The 21,593-nt window shown below is 39.8% G+C and overlaps 1 protein-coding gene across 1 annotated transcript in view; it reads left to right on the forward strand.

The window, feature by feature from the left end:
• The window catches only part of TOPBP1 (DNA topoisomerase II binding protein 1), a gene marked incomplete at its 5' end in the record, with an annotated part of 45,051 nt that overhangs the window by 4,574 nt on the left and 18,884 nt on the right, over positions 1-21,593 (forward strand). The window contains 10 exons of the mRNA XM_080933929.1: positions 267-448; positions 1,396-1,592; positions 3,002-3,184; positions 6,274-6,440; positions 8,341-8,504; positions 8,643-8,890; positions 11,141-11,499; positions 12,232-12,404; positions 14,068-14,279; positions 16,216-16,502. Of these exons, the coding sequence (XP_080790055.1) occupies positions 267-448; positions 1,396-1,592; positions 3,002-3,184; positions 6,274-6,440; positions 8,341-8,504; positions 8,643-8,890; positions 11,141-11,499; positions 12,232-12,404; positions 14,068-14,279; positions 16,216-16,502 (2,172 nt within the window). The remainder of the gene's footprint in view (positions 1-266; positions 449-1,395; positions 1,593-3,001; positions 3,185-6,273; positions 6,441-8,340; positions 8,505-8,642; positions 8,891-11,140; positions 11,500-12,231; positions 12,405-14,067; positions 14,280-16,215; positions 16,503-21,593) is intronic.

Below are 21,593 nucleotides of genomic sequence, written 5' to 3' on the forward strand. Positions count from 1 at the left end.
TGTAAAGAGCACTTCTTGCTCTTATAGAGGACCTTGGTTTGATTCCCAGCATCTGATAGATAGCTCACTACTATTTGGAACTCAAGCTTCCCGGGATCTGTCTAATGCCCTCTTCTGATCTCCAAGGCATGCACATAGTATATAGATAAATACTCAGGTGAAACACTCATACACATAAATTTTCTTTAAAAAAATTTATGGGGTGTTTTTTAAAAATAGAAGAGTTCTTTTCTCTAGCATTAACATATTTTCTTTTGGGTCTGTAGGAAGAAGTTCATAAATATGTACAAATGATGGGCGGACGAGTATACAGAGACCTTAATGTATCAGTCACTCACCTTATTGCAGGAGAAGTTGGGAGCAAAAAGTACTTGGTTGCTGCTAATCTGAAGAAACCTATTTTGCTTCCTTCTTGGATTAAAACACTTTGGGAGAAGTCACAAGAAAAGTAAGACACAATGATATGCTTTGTGTATTTGAAAAATTGATGCATTTGGTTAATTTTGACATTGTTGGATTTTCATGGGGAAGCTTTATGATATTTCTTAATTTGTTACTGAGAAAATAGGATCTTTGTTTATTTCTCCAGTGACAGGAGATGCTCACTGAGATACCACAGTTGGGGAACATGGGCAGTAGATGCAGCAGTAGCTTGAGGGCAAATGCTTTGATGATGAAATTCTTTTCCACATCAACTACATCTAAAACAATTCAGTGTGGCTTCTGTGCTGCACTGTGTAGTACTGTGCTCCAATGTGAAGATGGAGAATAAAGTAGCTACTTTGTCAGCTCTGTTCCCTCTCGGGCAGGGTTGGGGTACAGAGAGGAGTAGAAGTGAGATTAGATATATCTGTTCAAGCTATCAGCGGAGAGGTAATCATTCAGTGTAAATCGAGCCTATCATAAACCCGGGTATTTGAATCATATCGGCATCTATGGCGTTTTTTTTTGCACTTATTTCAACACTATTCAGCATGTACTCAGTACGTCTCCTAGTCAGCACCAGCCTGGTGAAGTTAGCACATCTGTTTATTGTGGCAATAAAATAGCAGTAGCATTTTTGGTGCTTTGCCAAAAATCATGATTTTTACTTATCAAGAATAATGGAAAAATGTGTTTATTTTATACTAGACAACCAGTGAACATGGGGCTTTTAAGTACAGATCTAATCTTAAAATTCTGTCAAACGCTCCCCATTTACTAGCAAGGACGTAGGAGTTAATAGTGCTTTCTTTAAGATAGTCTTCAGACTGTTGCTGAAATACAAGCCTTTATTAGAGATGTGGGACTGAGCTAGATGAGCAGTTAGTGTACTCCTCAAGGAAAGCGGTGGGATCTAACGGTCTCAGTGCTCATGCTCAGTTGTCTCTTCTTCTTACCACTTTCTTTCTGCAGAAAAATCACCAAATACACTGATGTAAACATGGAAGACTTTAAGTGTCCTATTTTTCTTGGTTGCATTATCTGTGTGACTGGCTTAAATGGTATACACAGAAAAACAGTCCAGCAACTCACAGCTAAGCATGGAGGCCAGTACATGGGACAGTTGAAGATGAATGAGTGTACACACCTCATTGTTCAAGAACCAAAAGGTAAACATGCCTTAAATGTAGTTAAACATGCAAGTCCTGTTTGAACACTCATTTTCTGTAGGCCACCTTGTGCCGCTGACTTGTCATTGCCCTAGTTTATCTGTTTTTGTTTGCTCTTTGGGGGTTTTTTTGCCTATTAAATTCTTGCAAAAAAAGATAGTTTTGAGTCACAGGCTAGAAAAATTAAGGGACTTTTCTTGTGTTTGTCCAGGATATGGAATAAATATAAAATATCAAAGTTGCCCATGATGTTTTACCACCTGACTTAAACCTTGATGAAAAAGCAAAAAAATCTTCACAAGAAAATGAATATGTGTGGCTGAGTGGTATTTCTTTCTCATGACTTGCTTCAGAAGCTTGATTAAGCACTTATGGGATGAATTGGTTTTTAAATAAGTAAAAATATAAAAGGTGTTACTACTGAGAAACTCTTGAGTTATTACTGTTTTTGATATTTCAAGAACTTTATTCTAGGGAATAGTTTTACTAATACTCAGAATCTCTACACAGGAATGAGCAGAGTCTTGCTGGATTTTAGTAACTCCTGTGTGTTTGTATTGTTTTCCTAAGCTACCTGATGAGAAGCATCTAAGAATAACTAGTTACTTGGTACTCGTCATTTGGTCAGAAGACGGGCATAATGACTATGATAGGATGGTCGCTGTGACTTCTCAATCTAAAAGCAGTTTACTTGTGACTTCTCAATCTAAAGGCAGTTTACTGTTGACTGTTTTTTGAGGTACAAGGGATTGAGCCTGGGGCTTATGCTAGGCAAGTGCTTTTCCACAGAGCTATGTCCCTAGTCTTTTTGTTGCTTTCTGTTGGAGACAGGATCTTGTCAAGTTTGCCATGCTGTCCTGAGATTTGTGATTTTACTGTCTTATAGACCTAAGTAGCTGGCTATAAATTTGCACCACCAGGCCTTGCTCCATTGACTTTATGGAATACCAAATAGGGCTGGGTATCAAAGGAGGTAGAGGCAGGAAGATCAAGAATTTAGGGCTACAGGTCTCTGTCTACTCAAAGGTAGTATTTATTATACAGCATTCATTTATGGTGTCTGCAGTTGTATTATATATTCTTACTAAACCACATTAATAATGTCAATCAAGCATGATGGTGTCTTCAGTCCCAGCAGTTGGGAGGCATAGGCAGGCCAATCTGTGTGAGTGCAAGTCTACCCAGGCTAACCAAGCCTACATAATGACACCCCATTTTCAAAAGGAGTCGTACATGCACACTAAACACCCAGACACATTAAATAAATAACAAAGAATTTAATTTTAAAGGTAAATATAATTACTGGTAAACTTTAATTATTTTTTTGCTTGGAGTGAGTTCTTAAAAAATAATTTACTATGAACTAACATATGTAATCTGTTTCTGTATTTCTCTTGTAATGAACACAGGACAGAAATATGAATGTGCCAGGAGATGGAATGTGCACTGTGTGACCTTGCAGTGGTTTCATGACAGCATTGAGAAAGGCTTTTGTCAGGATGAATCTATATACAAGGCTGAACCTAGAGCAGAAGGAAAGACGGTGCCTGAAACTTCAACTCCCACTGCTCAGAGCAGTGTCGCAGCAGAGAGTAAGTCTCTGAGGTTAAAATAAATACTTATTTGTTCACGATAATTGATATATTAGGCTAGGGGTGGAGCTTATGGGAAAGATCTTGTCTTGCAAGCCTAGGAGGAACTCAGTCTTAAACACCAAGAAAAAAGTGAAGGAGTTGATTTGTTAATAGGACTGTTAATTAATAGGTTAATTTGTTAATAGGAAATATAGTAGGGACTTTATTTTCAGAAAGCTTTCCAGAACTTCTTTTGTATTCCTTTTAGAATGGATGATTGTTTTTTTTTCACCTCCTAATTCACACAAGAGGGGATTAAAAACACTAGTGGATGGCCTTAAGAGTAGGGGTTTTTTGTTTTGTTTTGTTTTTGTTTTTCCACTTGTCTGTTTGGTTGGTTAATTGGTTTTTCAAGACAGAGTTTCTCTGTGTAGCCCTAGCTAACTTGAAACTCCCTCTGTAGATTTCTGAGCCTGGTGTGGCCCTGGTGGGGACAGAGTGACGTGGTTTCTGCTCCTAGACAAGGCCCACTGTTAAGTGTCCACAAGTGTTGGTGGCTGCTATGGGTGTAAGGCTTGTTTGTGTAATAACGTACATATTTTTCTGGACCCACTAGCAGTGGAGGTCTCCTTTCTTCTGAGAAATGTCCTCTCTCTTAACATTGAATGACTCCATGATAATTAGAAACATCAGAGTCCAGGAGAGAGTGCGGCTATGTCTCTGCAAAATGGTAGACTCTGGGACCTTCAGGACAGCCCTTAAGACTATGGGAAAGAACTATAAATACATGAGTTCAAAATATATGATTTTTCAAGTATTCAAAAATATAAGAATGCAACATGAATTATGAGGGGCTTCATGAATCTAAAGGGACAGAGGCAGCAGCACTGTGAGTCTGCTTGCCAAACAGATCCAAAGGCAGGCAGATACAAATGACGGCAGACTCCTGAGTTGGTGGTGGTCAGCCTGGGACGCAGCACAGTTAGGCCCAGGTGTGGCTGAAATGGTAATTCCCAGCTGGGTCTCACTCAGCTAATTTAACATCGGTGTGTGACAGAAGCAGGCAAATCTCTGAATGCTTTTGCAATGTTAAAAGAAAATGTCTGCTTGCTGTTTCTTAAGAATCAAAGGGCTAGGGTCACTGGATGCTGATTCATAGGATATCAAAAGGGAACCTGGAATAAACAACCAAATTGATATATAAATAAAATTTGGCTTTTGGTCTGCGTGAGATAAGCTAGCAGAAATTTTTAGAATTTTCTCTAGTGAGAGCTGAGCTATCTGGAAATCTCTGGAGAGCAAAAACATCTCTGGAAGAATTTTTCTTAACAAGATTTCTGACTTGGTCGGAAGATCCAATAATTTTTTTATAGCAGCTTTTCTGACTGTGGTCAGAAAACCCATGAGCTATCCAGATAGCTTTTAGAATTTTTACTAGCAGAGAAAACTATCTTAATCAGAGAGTTTTTAGAATAGTGAGAAAAAGCTGTTTTAAGACTCCAATTGAGCCTTAACTTCCTGGAGACTCCCTTGAATGAGACGAGAGATGGGGATTTGGTGCAAATGCAAGATTCAATCAGCCTTTTGTGGCAAGTGACTGGAAGGCGACTCTGGCTGTAACAAGCAGTTTTTATGCTTTTTAGGGGTACAGGTTGCATCAGCCCCTGGGGGGAGGGTCCTTCACTATTTAGAGCAGAGAAAACACACACACTGGGGGTGGTGTGGGGGGTGTTGGTTGGTCGGTTGGTTGGTTGAGCAGTCTGGAAAGCCATCATCTCAACAGAACTTAGGGCGCCAGCTTGGACCCATGATTTGATTTGGGGTTGTTCTTTTCCCTGCTCCTAGACACCTCTTCTCTCAGAATTCCTCCCCATTCGGAGGCTGGTCCTTGGCAGTAGATCATTGGGCTGGCCTCAAATTGAGAGATGCAATTTCCTCCACTTCCTGAGCACTGGAATTAAAGGCATGTGCCATCATGCCCATCTTATATTTTCTTTATTGGTTTACCGTGATGATTATAAATTATCATTGCATAAAAATTGTGTCTGCTTGAAGCCCAGTGTGATCCCTACTACTGCATTACAAAGCTGGGTGTGTATACACACCTATAATACTAGCACTTGGGAGTTGGAAATGGAGGAAGTTCAAAGTCTTTGGCTACAAAGAGTTCAAAGCCAACCTGGATTCTGTGAGACCCTGCCTCAAAACAAAACAAAAATAAAACAAAAGGCTAGTTATAGTGTTACATAATTTCAGTACTTAGCCCTAAAGGGTAGAGGCAGGTGGATCTCTGAGTTTGAGATGATCCTGATGTTGGGTAGACCAATGGTTCTCAACCTTCCTCATGCTGGGACCCTTTAATACCTTATATTATGGTGACCCCCAACCACAAAATTATTTTGTTGCTACTCTATAACTAATTTAGCTACCATTATGAATTGTAATGTAAATATCTGTTTTCTGATGGTCTTAGGTGACCCCTGTGAGAGAGTTGTTTGACCCCCAAAGGGGTCCACAGATTGAGAACCACAGGTATAGACCATAGACTCTGCTTCAAGAACAAAACCAAACCAGAAATCTCATTGTATAGCAGCTAAAGTGCTTTGATATGTAAACCCAACAACCTAAAGCCCCCAAATCCAGGGAAAGGTGGATGGAGAGAAACAACTCCAGTCTGGTTCTTTGAACTCCATAGGAGTTCTGAGACTGCCGCACTTCTACATCCACACACCACACACAGCAGTAGTAGATACAAAGGACTCGACTCCCTTTGTGATGGTCATTCTGGTGTGTCAGCTAGGCTAGCGTATTCAGTCAATACTGACCTCTTTTATGTTGGAAGTGCCATTTAGCAAGATCCTACTTGGACCTTAAAGCCAGCAATTGTATGTTTTTATGGGATATAAGCCACTTTAAAAGAAATATTAAATATAATTTCACCTTTAGAATGAAATTTTATTTTTTTGTACTTTGTCACTAAGATTTCAGTAAAAATCTCTGAATCTTTGTAGGTTTCCCCTTAACCCTTATAGAGAAAGGTAATTTATAAAGAAGCATGTAATGCCTCCTTTACCTCAGGAATTTATCATTGCCTTTAATATTTGTAGGTCGCACGCTCGCAGATGTCAGCCACATATCCAACATAAATGGGAGCTGTGTAAATGAAACAATGTTTGGTTCAACTACTAGCAAACTTGAATGTACACTTGAAAACCTAGAAAATCTGGACATCAGTGTGTTTCAAGCACCTGAAGATCTATTAGATGGCTGTCGGGTATGTCTTTATAATGTAAAAAATTCAGAAGGACGAATAATCCTAGATCTGAGTTTAGGGCTTGCTTGGGCTACACAGTGAGGTCCAGACCCACATACCTCAGCGTGACTCCAAAGACCCGTCATAGTAGGACTTGCTCCTTATGTGCATAAACAAACCCTGCACTGAACTGAGCTGATGCTTGCCGTGCTCACCCTGTGCTGTGAGTCGGCCTGGGCTGTAGCTTCCTCTGTTCTACTTCCCAGTTCATCTGACTTCACTTTCCTTAAAACTATTCATTCATATCTACATGCCAGTAATTATTTCATATACATTATGTTTTATAATAAAGTGGTTATTATAGTGAAGATAATACTTAGAAGATTAAAAAAAATTTTTTTAGGGCAATGTGGCTAAAGTGCTGTTGCTAAGCCTGACAACCTGTGTTCAGTCCATAGAATGCCGAGTGGTGGAGGAGTGAGCCTCATCCTGTCCTGTGACATGTACTTGTGACATGCCCACACATGTATATACACAAAGCATAAATGTAAATTTAAAATCCAATAAAATGTTTTCTCAGAGTCCTAGACAGATAACACTGTGTCCTTAAAGTCTGCCTTAATTGTGTACAAGGCCTTGGGTTCAGTGCTAAGAAATAAAAAGTTTGGATTTGTAGAATCATTTTCAGTGTGTGCATTTAAGCTCTGTGATGGAGGTGCCACAGATTTAGGTCCGCACGCCTCGCACAGCACTATTAGTGGAGTGGTGAACTACGCTCTTCTCAAGAGTAGGCACTTGAGTCCTGCTTTGTTAAGGCCAGTTATCCCTTATCCCTCCTAAGATTTATCAACTTAACTGGTGGGACAGAAAGACACTTTGTGTAATCTTCTTTGATCTTGGGACATACTAATTCTAGATGTAACTTTAAATTTTTCTTTCTATGTAGAAAGTATTTAATTCCTAATTTTTGCTAAGATGTATTCTAGTAATGGTGATAGTTTGGGACATAGAGAAATAGATTGTCCTTTGACATTTTTAAAATAAGTGAAAAAAATCATGTTAGTTAAATTGACTTAAACATGTACCTTCTTCAAAACTTTGTGCTCAGCTCTTAGATTTGCTGTTTTGTTTAATTCAAGTAGAAAAGAAATTTCAGGAAAGATAAATATATAGGAAGAGTTGGTTCAGAGCCTTAAGGGATTTGCACAGGTCATGCAGTTGATTACCAACTGAAAACATGCAAGCCTGGGTGCTTTTGAGTTTATAACAAACTACAGTGTTTGTTAGAAATAGCTCTGCCATCCACCAAGTCTAATGACCTGGGGTCCACTCCTGGGACTATAAGGTAAAAGGGGAGAACTGAGTCCTTCATGCTGTCCTCTAGACTCCATATATGCATTATGACACATGTGCGTGTGCATGTGCATCTGTGCACATGGGCACACACACACACACACAGTGAAAATTTTTGAACAAGTTGTGCACCATCATTTATTTAAAAGATGTTGAAGTCTGTCTTATAATTCATTTGCGGCATCAGCCCTCCTTCAGGTTTCTACTGAGAGATGACAGTGCTGTGAGACTGTAAACAGGAGGTTACAAATACCAGTTTTAGGCTGAGGAGATGGATGAGTTGGTCAGGCACTTGCTGTGAAAACGTGGGGGCTGGAATTTGATCCCCAGCACCTATGTAAAAGCTGTGAGTGATGGTGTCTAACACTGGGGGGGGGGGGGGTGAGGGACCCAAGCTGCCAGTATGTGTGTACACATTAGGTTTAGAATATATTTCACTACTTGTGTATCCCAAAATGTATATAAAGTGTCTTATTTACACACAGTGGATACAGTTTTCTTTTAAATTTGTTTCTGTTGAGAAAAAAACCTTGAGTATGTTGATCAGAAGCCAATCTTTTCTTTGCAGATCTATCTATGTGGTTTTAGTGGCAGAAAACTGGATAAGCTGAGACGGCTCATTAACAGTGGAGGCGGGGTTCGATTTAATCAACTCAATGAAGATGTGACTCATGTAATCGTGGGAGATTATGAGGATGACGTGAGGCAGTTTTGGAGCAAATCCTCCCACAGGTCCTGTCAGCCTTTAATTCAGAGCACCTGTACTATGGTTTGGGTTAGATTTGCATGTCTACAGCTGTGAGAATTCATGGCTGGGGATAACGATCTTCCTCACCTACACTGGAGCCTAACTGTGTGCTTGTTTTGTAGGCCTCATGTAGTGGGAGTAAGGTGGCTGCTGGAGTGTTTTAGTAAAGGCTATATACTTCCTGAAGAGTCATATATCCACACTAACTACCAACCAGCTGGAATTTCAGTTTCAGATCAGCCTGGAAACCAGACAACTGTCTTAGAAAAGAGTGGCACATTCTCTAAGAAAGACTTTGTTCCTAATGAGAAGCTTCAGCAAGCTGATGAGGATCTGCTTGCTCAGTATGTAAATGATGACTCCACAATAGGTAAGAGATAGTTGATTAGCATTTATAGTTAAGAATCAATATATAGATGCAGTCTGTGATCTCTTTTATTTCCAAAACATTAGGTATAACTTTGTAACCAAGCAAAGCAATCGGGCTCCAAATCATTGACTCATGCTCTCAGTAGCTCTGTGCTTGAGTATGAACTTTGTTTATTAATTGTGTGTGTGCGTGTGCGAGCGTGCACACACATGTGAGCTGGTGTCTGGGATCAAAGGTGAGACCATGTAGAACTACAGTTACAGTTACATTGTGTCTAATATGGGGTGCTAGGAATAGAAGTCCGGTTCTTCTCTGGAACCTGTGTCTGAATTGTAACAGCTTTTTAGAGTGTATTGTGAAATATTTGATGTATCAAAAGATATAATTTTGTGGTGAATAATCAGTATTGTCTATTTATGAAAATAGAACATTGCCCCTGTGCCAAGAGCATCCTGTGAAGTCCTTCCTGTTTATTTTCTAGTTTGTGTCATGTGTGGATGTTTCTAGATGAGTCTTTGAACTTTGTCTCTAGGTTGTTTACTTGTTTCTTCATTGCAGTGTGGAGGCGTGACCCAGGCATGGGCTCTGCCGTTGAGCTGTTACCCACTTATCTTTAGTTTTAAGGCTTAGTCTTGTCTTGGTCTTCCTCCATAAGGCAGGTAGATTTTGAACTTGGAATCCTCCTGCCTCAGCCTTCTGAGTAGTTGGTTTTTCAGGCCTCTTCCACTTGGGCTGGCTCTGTCTAGTTCAACTTACATAAAGTATACATACTTTGTAGTTGTAAACACACACTTCTCAGACCTTATTGAATTGTAGTTGTTTAATTGTAGGAAACACATTTTCATTATTTTATTAACTTTAATCAGTGATACACATTTTAGTTTCAGCACTTTCGAAGCAGAAAGGCAGAAGGAATTTGAGACCAGCCTGGGCCACATAACAAGCTCCAGACCAGCCAGAACGAGAGACCCTGTCTGAAACGCAGAACAAAACCATGGTTCAGGAAATCTGGTTTTCTGCATTAGTTTCATACTTAGAATTGACATCACAGTTCTTTAATTGAAGATGGTGATACTTAGCAATATTTGGGATAAACCTGAAGATGGGATGAATACAGGCCTCCTTTCACTGTATATTTTAACTTAAGCTTTATAAATATTAAAATTACCAGACTCTTACATTCATGTCTTTGCTAGGAAATCACTGTGTAGCTTTGTGGTTTGGATATTGCTGTGTAAGCCTATTTGGCCTCAAACTCACAGAGATCCACCTGCTTTTCTTTCCCAAGTATTGGGGTTAAACCTGTGCATCACCATACCCCATGGAAATAACCTCTTTTTATTGTTCACTGTACATCCCAATATCCACCTCCTTTCTCCCATTCCTCTTCATAGCCCCTATCCCCCATTTCTCTCTCCCTCCCTTCTCTGAGATGGGAGAGGCCCCCCCCCCATCACCCCACCATGGCACATCAACTCTCTGCAGGACTTGTTGCATCTTCTCCCACTGAGCCAGACAAGGCAGCCCAGCTTGAGGAGGGGATTCACAGACAGGCAACAGACTCAGGGACAGACAAGCCAGGAGGGGATTCACAGACAGGCAACAGATTCAGGGACAGCTCTGACTCCGCTTGTCACGGGATCTGCATGAAGATCAAATTGCACATCTATTACTAGCCCCAGAAAGCTCTGAATACCCAAGAAACAACTCACAGATCATATGAAGCTCAAAAAAAGAAAAATCAAAAAGTGGAAGCTTCAGTCCTTCTTAGGGGAAAAAGAAAAAAGCAACAAGTGTATAGGACCACTCAGAGTGGGGTACACCTAGATCTTAAATCGTTAATAACTCAAGAGCTAAGAAAATAGCCTTGTGGCAATTTTTGATATTTAAAAATCATTATGTTCAATCTATACACACCAAGAAAACTTTGACTATTTCCATGTTACGTTTTGTTTTACATGTACTTTATGCTTATGGTAACTAGTAAGATTTAAATGCATACTATCAAACCTCTAAAAAAAATCAAGTACTGACAAAAATATATTCATATAGTTTTATTCCAAAATGCTCTTAAAAATCTGTACATGTATCTCTCTTTTTTAAATAAAGTTGTAAGGAAAAAAATTCTACATCTATTACATATGTTTGGGGAAGCCTAGGTCCAGCCCATGTTAACTTTTTGGCTGGTGGGAAATAAACTCTTACGTCTAGTAATTGTCAAATAGAAAACTTGCCTTTTTCTTTTTCCAGCTGAACCTAAGCTATCTGAAGCTATAGAGCCTGAAGCTGGGCCTTGCAGTGGTTCTGCTCATATTGAGCTCTGTGATGATTCCACTCACATTTCTGTGCAAGAGGAAAACAAGTCGTCTGTCAGTCATTGCCTTCTTGATGGCTCTACAGTTCCTGAGGAAGGCTTATTTAGCCAAAAGAGTTTCCTTGTTTTGGGTTTTAGTGTTGAAAATGAATGTAATATTGTAAACATCATAAGAGAGCATGCTGGAAAGATTGTGTCCCTTCCCAGCAGAATCGTTGCTGACTATGCTGTGGTCCCGCTGCTGGGATGTGAAGTAGAAGCGACGGTGGCAGAAGTTGTTACAAACACGTGGCTGGTAAGAAACATCTGCTGTTCAGTTTACCTAAATTGGCATTTGGTTTGGGCAAAGGCAATTTTAAAGTATAGAAACAGTAGACCAGCAAGTGAATGAGGCACACAAGGCTGCTGGCCCCTGAGTTTGAGCTCTCGAGCCATGGTGGAAAGAAAACTCCCAGAAGTGTCCTCTGACCTCCAAGCATACACTTTCTCTCCCTCTCCTTTTCCTTTCTTTGCTGTGTGCCCTCACGTGCACTGTGTAAACTTTCTCTCTCTTTTTTTTTGCATATTTGCATGTACATACAATAATCATAATTTTTTAAAAAGTAAAGATCTTTAGCTTCTTGATCCTGATCCTGTAACCTTCAGGTGATCTGTCACTTCTAGGCTGTACAGGCACTGCACTCAAATGCACAAACCCACACTCACACACTAAAAATGAAATGTCTTTAAAAGAATATAAAAGTCTGTACTTCTTGATCCTAACACTGACATCCAGAAGTTGCTATCACAGGACTGTGGCACCAGTATTCATTAAAGTAACTTCCATTTGCTATAGTAGTCCATCTTACTTACTGATTTACTATGCAAATGTTAAGAATTGGTATCTTAACATTTGGAATGTGCCAAGAATGAGCATACTCAAGTCTACGTAAAATTCCTTTTTCTTTAAACTAAAGTTGCTACTGTTATAACTTGAGCTCTTCTTAACCACTTGTTTCTTACAGTAGCTTTGTTTTTGTTTTCAAAGGTTACGTGTATAGACAACCAGACATTAGTTGAGCCTAAGTCAAATCCCCTCTTCACACCAGTCCCAGTAATGTCCGGAATGACTCCTTTAGAGAACTGTGTGGTTTCCTTCAGCCAGTGTGTGGGAGCAGAAAGAGATTCCTTGGTATTCTTAGCAAATCACCTTGGAGCAAGGTATGTGATATTTTCAGTATGTCTGCTGCACATGAGCACACACAGTGTTAGGTGAGCCTTGTACATGTTAAGCAAGGGTTCTACTATGGCATCCTTAACCTTACAAACATTGTTTTGACTTACTGGGAGGTATGTGGTTACATTTGGCTAGGATTTGATTGTATGTGTGATTGATGGGTAAGAACCTGGTCGCACACAACTAGATGGATACCTGGCAAACTTCTAAGGCTGTGAGCAGGCATTGTTTTTTTCCCATTGGCCTAGTCACCATGAAAGGTGCTGATATGTGGGCTGTTACTTATGCGCCTTTTACTGCCTCCTCTTCCTTCTCTCCCTCCTCCTTTTTCTTTTAAATGTATATCCATTGCAGAAATGCAAATAGCGCACTCTGCAATGAATTCAAGGAACACTTTGGAAATAAAGGAATTAAAAGTGACTTGTAAAATCCTTCAGTAGCTCAACCTTCCTAATTGGTCTTTACATAGTAGCATTAGAAAGAGTAGAAATCAACTGTATCAATACATTTCAATTAACCAGCTTCATATTTAATGGGAAATATTTTTAGATTAAGAATATAAAAACATGTATGTTCAAGCAACATGCTCAGAACATTCTGAGGGGAAATGATGGCTAAGGTAGAAATAAATTCAGATAAAAACTAATTTTGCTACTGTTGTAGATCATACTATAATTTTTGGAGATGGAGGTTTGCCAAGGGGTCTCCGACCCAAGGGTTGAAAATTGCTGTCCTAGGAGACCAGCAGGGAGAGGAATCAACAAACAGAAAGACTTAGAATAATACCACATACATTTAGGATGGATCTTTTAACCTTTCCAAAACTCTGAAACTTGTCACAGACACTCTCCGATGTATATCATTAGTAATTCTGAATCTTCTCAGGTTTATAATCAAGATTAGCTCTCGCCATACCTCTTTGATTAGTGTGTCAATGCTACATATGAGCCAGGAAAACTACTGAGAGATTAAAATGATAGTTTCCAAAAGGCAGGAAATTGGGGTATAAGACCCAGAATTAGGAAAGACTGAGCTGTTTTAGTGTTGGGCTGTGTCTACTCGTCGTTCCTTTAATGCCCTTTACTCTTGAGTATGTAGCTTAGTTTCCTTCTTCCCTGTGACTGTAAAATACTGAGATTCAGATTATGTATGAAAATGCTTTGGGAAGTTATAGTGAGTAAAAAGTTAATGTATTTTAAAACTACCTGTTCTATACTTTTTTTTTTGGTAGGAAAAGTAGGTAGGTGGGTGTTAGGACTACAAACTAAGGAGGTTTTTTTGGTTGCTTTTGTTTTCTTTCTATCTTCTGAAAAGTTGTGGCAGCATGTTTTTATCCTAGAGTAAGCAGCTGTAAGGACTTAGTTTAAGGCAGACTGTACTGGGGCTGTAGAGCTGGCTTGATGGTTAAGTGTATGTACTACTCTCAGAGGACTCTAGTTCCAAGGGCTCTAATGTCCTCTTCTGGATTCCACAGGCCTGTGTACACACACAAGTGCATGCACACACATGTTAAAACAACAACCAAAACCTAAACAGTTACCTGTTAATAAATATGTGTTTTCTTTTCATTTCTCTCTCTCTGTGGGGGTGGTGTCACAGTGGGCTAATTGTGTGTGATCATTTGCTTTATTTCCATGTAAATTTTAGTGTTCAAGAATTCTTTGTTCGAAAATCCAATGCCAAGAAAGGCATGCTCGCCAGTACACATCTTATAGTGAAAGAACCGACTGGTTCGAAATACGAAGCTGCAAAGAAGTGGAGTTTGCCGGCAGTTACTGTTTCATGGCTCTTAGAATCTGCTAGAATGGGAAAGAGAGCAGATGAGAACCACTTTCTGGTTGACAGTGCACCTAAGCAAGGTTAGAACTCTGTTTTTATGTATCTTACAACTTGGTTTCTGAAGCCAGAATGTTCCAGGACTTGATTTGAAACATTCATTCATTTCTGCTGATCACGGTGGGTCCTGTGAGTCTTTGTTGAGTGTTTGTCAGTGGTGGCATCTCTCAACACAGATGCTTGGTGTGTACTGTACCTTGTGTTGTCTGCACAACCTGAAAGCTAGTAAAGTACACACTCAGCCTTGTTTCAGTGTGAAGGGTGTGAACCTCTCCCGGTTAGTGTTGGTTCCTTTTATGGCTTGCATTACTATGCTGTGTACTTAATGTGCTCTCAGTGCTCATCTGGGCTTTTCCCTGTGTTCCCGAAAGATAACTTAATACTTGGCCACTGTCTTAGTTACTTTTCTATTGCTATAGTAAAACACCATGACCAAAAACAGCTTGTGAAGGAAAGCATTTATGTCATTTTACAACTTCCAGTCAAGTCCAGGAACCAATACAGAGGCCATGGAGGAGTGCTGCTTACTGGCTTATTCCTCGGGGCTTGCTCAGGACCACCTGCCCAGAGATGCCCACAGTGAACTGGGCCCTCCCAAATCAATCATAAATCAAGAAAGCATACCACAGGCCACTCTGGTGGGCATATTCTCAGTTAAGGTTCCCTCTTCCCAGTGACTCTAGCCTGTGGCTTGTTGATATAAAACTAGACAGCATAGTTATTTTCCTTTATCTTGAGTTTGAATGTCTCTTTCTCTAAGATTGATGGCTTCTTTCCATAACTGCCTTGTCTTGTACTTACACTCTTCTCTTTTCCATGGGTTTTGTTTGTTTGTTTGTTTGGTTTTTTTTTTTTTTTTTGCTTAGAGAGGCTAGTTTGCTTTCTTGTCTCTGCCAAACTATAAAGGCAACGGCTGTGCCAGTCTTGTGAGTTCTTTACTTTTATTGTCTGGCAATGGGCTTGGCATGAAGTAGTCAAAAGTGTTTTGTTTATTGTTGAATAAAAGTAGAGAAGGCAGAGATGGGAGGGTGCAGTAGCCTCTGAACGGTAGTGTTGCTGGCAGACTGCAGAGGCCAGCCAGCATCTTGGGAGCACCTGAGAGCTGTTATCTGCTAACTAGGCGGACAAGACATCTCCATTACCCCAACAGTGAGCTTGAGTGATAGGAATAGCTCACGGTGCTTTCTAAATCTTTGACTACACTTTATTTTAAGTACATGTTTTTAGAATTGTCTTCTCACTGCGTTTTGATTGAGTCAATACACTGGTTTTCTTTTTCTTGTGAATGGATTTCTAATTACTTGTTTCAGTTAATGTGTGTGTCCAATTCAATATATACATTCATGCACACATGTACACACATCTGTATGTGACTATATTTTTTTGTGTATGTGATATATGAGTGCATGTCTGTGGTATGTTTTCTTTACTATGCTCCGTCTTGTTTTTAGAGACAGGGTCTCACTAAACTGAATAGGTGAGCCTGCCTACACCACTGCACCAGCTCTTTCTGGGTGCTGGGGACCTGAGTCCAGGTCTTCATTCTTGCAAAGTAATCACTTTGCTCTCTTAGCTGTCTCTCCATTCCTCAGTAGCCCAGTGCTTGTGAGGTTGAGGCAGGAGAGTCACTTACAGTGTGTCTTCATACAGAGATGAGTTTGACTGCAGCCCAACACAAAATCATAAATTAACTGTTTTTAAACCATGATTTCGGGGTTCTCTTTGTAGATGACAGTGTCACGCTGCAGTGTCAGCCGGTTATGCATATCTGCAAGTCTATGAGACCTGTCTCAAAACACGCTTATCTGGTTTGCTTCTTGGAAAGTAGGAATATAACTCTATGGTTTAAAGTATACTGAGACAACATGTAAGACCTAATAAGATACTAAAATGTCACTTTGTCTCATGAGAGAGAAAGCTCATATCAGTGGCTCATTTGTTTTCATTTTCAATCTATAGAACAAGGATTAGAAACTAAGATAGTAAATGGAGTGGATCCAAATCCAGATTCTTCAGCACGTCCTGACTCACACTTGGGAATTCACAGAAAGCAGACTGTTACCCCGCTGGACATGAACCGCTTTCAGAGTAAAGCCTTCCATGCTGTCATCTCCCAGCACAGCAGGCGGGACCCAGCCGGTCCACCAGAAGGACAGCCACTTCAGAAGGAACCCTCCTTACACCTGGACACACCATCCAAGTTCCTGTCCAAGGACAAGCTTTTTAAGCCAACCTTTGATGTGAAGGTAAGGCTTGAAGGAAATGTTACTCCTGCTAATGGTTTTACGATTTATAAATGTAGAGTCCTAAATCTTGCATTGCTATTTATACTGGCTGGTTTTTTGTCAACTTGACACACCTGGAGTTATCACAGAGAAAGGAGCCTCCCTTGAGGAAATGCCTCCATGAGATCCAGCTGTAAGGCATTTTCTCTACTAGTGATCAACAGGGGAGGGCCCAGCCCATTGTGGGTGGTGCCATCTCTGAGCTGGTAGACCTGGGTTCTATAAGAAAGCAGGCTGAGCAAGCCAGGGGAAGCAAGCCAGTTAGTAACATCCCTCCATGGCCTCTGCATCAGCTCCTGCTTCCTGACCTGCTTGAGTTCCAGTCCTGACTTCCTTTGGTGATGAACAGCAACGTGGAAGTGTAAGCTGAATAAACCCTTTTCTCCCCAACTTGCTTCTTGGTCATGATGTTTGTGTAGGAATAGAATCCCTGACTAAGACACTACTGAAGTTTGTAATAGAAAGTCGTCCAAAGATGTTGATAAATAGGTGCTCAAAGCTGAGAAAACATCTGTGGCTATATAATATGAAGTTAAGACTCTGGGTTCAGATTCTGTAGTGCTTATGAACACAGTTCTAGGCTGATGATTTGGCCTCTGAGTATCACTTTGAAATGAAACAGTCTGACGTAATGGTTTTGTAAGCTTTAAAGTAGCAGATGTGTTGCTATCTTTTCTGAATGACTTAGTTTGCCTTGGGCTTGTTGAAAGCCCTAGTGTCACCTTTCCAGTCACACCTCTTACAGGAGACGAGTGGTGTTTCTCTGCATGATCTGAGCAATGTGGTCTGACACCTTATGAAATTTATTCACAAATCAAAGGCTATTCAAATAGTCTTCTTTCAGATCCTCAGGTTGTTTTTTTGTTTGTTTGTTTGTTTTTCACTGTTTTTTGAGGAAGGAGCTTTTGGCCTTCCAAGTAGCTGTTGAGAGTCCTTGCTTGAGATTTCTGTATCTTTGAGCCAATTATCTTTTGATAGTTTGCTTATAGAATATTAATACTGGGCCTAGTAGTGTTTCCTATAATCTCAGTAACTCAGAGGCCTAGGTGGAAGACCTAAATTCAAGACTTGTCTAGGTACACAGTGTGTTCAAGTCTTGCCTCAAAACAAAAATACTTTTGGTTTTTGTTTACTTAGTTTTTAAACCTTGGTTATCCTGGTACTTGCTCTGTAGACCAGGCTGGCCTTGAACTCAGAGATCTGCCTCCCTTTCCCTTTTCCCTTTCTTTTCCCTGCTGGGATTAAAAGTTTGTGCCACCACTACCTAACAAATTTTTGCTTTTAAAAGAGGGTTGTGGAGATAGGTCTAATAGAATAGCGGTCCAGCAGACATGAGAACGTGGAAATCCACAAGAAATCCAAGTGCGTTTTAGGCATTTTTACTTCTGTGTTTAGGGGCATATTATTCTGAAAATAAATTTTGATACCCAGTACTGTTTTATTTTAGGCTAATTTATATACCCTTTTTTTTTAATTACAATGGAAGATTTATTATTAGATATAATTGGATGAGAGTCAAAGAACATGTATACCTCTGATCCTATCATGTGTGTTCTGTGTCTGAATCATAACACGTGAATGTATAGAGTATATCAACAAACTGAAATCTTTAAGGAAAGTGAGAATTGCTTTTCCAAAGCAAAACTAGAGACACCTGTTCACAGCCTTCTAATAACAGTTCACATTCACATGTAAAATGCTCTCAGCATGAGTCATGGGCCATATCCTTAGAGATTTGTTTCAGGGTCATTTACATTGCCACTCAATCTGTTGTATGACACATCAGTGTAGTTGATTCAAATTCTCCCAAGGACAGGGAGATCAGATTTGTGAGTGTGGCCGTTCCCAACAAAGTCCTGAAAGGCAGTTATCTCTCCACAAAAATGGGCAGTCATCATGAGTTGATGTTATTATTATTAATTTTTTTTAGACTTTATTTTAAAAAACAAAGATAAAAAAATTTTAAACATTTTTGCATAAATGTATACAAATACAACTGTGTCAGTGCTTGGCTTTTTTTTTTTTTTTTTTTTTACAATGAGCAAAAAGTACATGTAATACCGGGTGCAACCCGGAATTTGTCAATGTGTTCTTGGTGTGTAAGACTGAGCATGACTTTTTTTTTTTTTTTCTTGGACTTCACACAGTCTGTGATTTGTTTCTGGGGCAGTGCGAGCCTCTGGGGTTAGCATCCCACTATCAGTCCCACTATCATATTATGTCTGTTCTTTTGTGACTGGGTTATCTCACTCAGGATGATATTCTCTAGATGCAGCCATTTTCTTAAGAATTTGGTTAAGTCATTGTTGCTGGTGGCTGAGTAGTATTCCATTGTGTAAATGTACCACAAGTTTTGTATCCATTCAACTACTGAAGGACATCTGGGTTCTTTCCAGCTTCTGGCTATTATAAATAGAGCTGCTATGAACATTGTGGTGCATGTATCTTTGTTGTGTATTAAAGTGTCTCTGGGGTATATGCCCAGAAGTGGAATAGCTGGGTCTTCAGGTAGTACTATATCCAATTTTCTGAGGTATCGCCAGACTGATTTCCAGAGTGGTTGTATCAGTTTACAACCCCACCAACAGTGGAGAAGTGTTCCTCTTTCTCCGCAACCTCGCCAGCATCTGTTGTCATCTGAGTTTTGGATCTTGGCCAATCTGACTGGTGTGAGGTGGAATCTCAGGGTTGTTTTGATTTGCATTTCCCTGATGTTTCTCAGCCATTCGATATTCCTCAATTGAGAACGTTTTGTTTAGCTCTGTACCCCATTTTTTAATAGGGTTGTTTGATTCTCTGGTGTCTAGCTTTTTGAGTTCTTTGTATACCTTGGATATTAGGCCTCTATCTGATGTGGTGTTGGTAAAGATCTTTTCCCATTCTGTTCGCTGCCGTTTTGTTTTCTTGACAATGTCCTGAGCCTTACAGAAACTTTGCAATCTCATTAAGTCCCATTTGTTAATCTTTGACCTTAGAGCTTGAGCCATTGGTGTTTTGTTCAGAAAATTTTCTCCTGTGCCTATGTGTTCTAAGGTTTTCCCTACTTTTTCATCTAATAGTTTCAGTGTATCTGGTTTAATGTGGAGATCTTTGATCCACTTACACTTGAGCTTTGTACAAGGAGATAATAAAGGGTCTATTTTCATTCTTTTGCATGCTGAGTGCCAGTTGGGCCAGCACCATTTGTTGAATAGGCTGTTCTTTTTCCATTGAATGTTTACGGCTGCTTTGTCAAAAATCAGGTGGCCATATACGTGAGGGCTCATTTCTGGATCTTCTATTCTATTCCATTGATCCACGTGCCTATTTCTGTACCAGTACCATGCAGTTTTCAGCGCAATTGCCTTGTAATATAGCTTGAGGTCAGGGATAGTGATTCCCCCAGATGTTTTCTTGTTTTTGAGGATGGATTTTGCTATTCTAGGTCTTTTGTTATTCCATATGAAATTGCACATTGATCTTTCCAACTCAATGAAGAACTGGGTTGGAATTTTGATGGGGATTGCATTAAATCTGTAGATTGCTTTTGGTAGGATGGCCATTTTTAAAATGTTGATTCTTCCAATCCATGAGCATGGGAGATTTTTCCATTTTCTGAGATCTTCCTCGATTTCCTTCTTTAGAGGTTTGAAGTTCTTGTCATACAGGTCCTTCACTTGCTTAGTTAGAGTCACACCAAGGCATTTCATAGTTTTTGTGACTATTGTGAAGGGTATCTTTTCCCTAATTTCTTTCTCCACATGTTTGTCTTTTGAGTATAGGAAGGCTACTGATTTGTTTGAGTTAATTTTGTATCCAGCCACTTTGCTGAACTTGTTTATCAGCTGTAGGAGTTCTCTGGTGGAATTTTTGGGGTCACTCAAGTACACTATCATGTCATCTGCAAAGAGTGATGTTTTTACCTCTTCCTTTCCGATTTGTATCCCCTTGATCTCCTTTTGCTGTCTAATTGCTCTAGCCAGGACTTCCAGTACTATGTTGAATAGGTAGGGGGAGAGTGGGCAGCCTTGTCAAGTCCCTGATTTTAGTGGGATTGCTTCAAGTTTACCACTGTTAAGTTTGATGTTGGCTGTTGGTTTGCTGTATATTGCTTTTATTATGTTTAGGTATGGACCTTGGATTCCTGTTCTTTCCAGGACTTTTAACATGAAGGGGTGTTGAATTTTGTCAAATGCTTTCTCAGCATCTAGTGAGATGACCATGTGATTTTGTTCTTTGAGTTTGTTTATATGGTGGATTACATTGATGGATTTCCTTATATTAAACCATCCCTGCATCCCCGGGATGAAGCCTACTTGGTCATGGTGAATGGTTGTTTTGATGTGTTCTTGGATTCAGTTTGCAAGGATTTTGTTGAGTATTTTTGCATCAATGTTCATAAGTAAGATTGGTCTGAAGTTCTCTTTCCTTGTAGGGTCTTTGTGTGGTTTAGGAACGAGGGTTATTGTAGCCTCAAAAAATGAGTTAGGTAGTATTCCATCTGATTCTATCTTGTGGAATAGTTTGGAGAGTATTGGTGTTATGTCCGCAATAAATGTCTGATAAAATTCTGCACTGAACCCGTCTGGACCTGGGCTTTTTTTGGTTGGGAGGCTTTTGATGACTTCTTCTATTTCTTTAGGTGTTATGGGATTATTTAGATGGTTTACTTGGTCCTGGTTTAACTTTAGGATCTTGTATCTGTCTAGGAATTCATCCATTTCCTCCAGATTTTCCAACTTTGTGGAGTATAGGTTTTTGTAGTAGGCCCTGATGATTTCTTGAATTTCCTCAGTTTCAGTTGTTATGTCTCCACTTTCCTTTCTGATTTTGTTAATTTGTATACTCTCTCTTTGCCCTCTAGTTAGTCTGGCTAGGGGTTTATCAATTCTTGGTGATTTTCTCAAAGAACCAGCTCTTGGTTTTGTTGATTTTTTTCAATGTTTCTTTTTGTTTCTGTTTGGTCTATTTCTGCCCTAATTTTGATTATTTCTTGCCGTCTACTCTTCTTGGGTGTATCTGCTTCCTTTTGTTCTAGGGCTTTTAGCTGTGCTGTCAAGTTGCTGATGTAAG

Source organism: Micromys minutus (genome assembly GCF_963924665.1).
Source record: "Micromys minutus genome assembly, chromosome: 21".
Classification (NCBI taxonomy): Eukaryota; Metazoa; Chordata; class Mammalia; order Rodentia; family Muridae; genus Micromys; species Micromys minutus.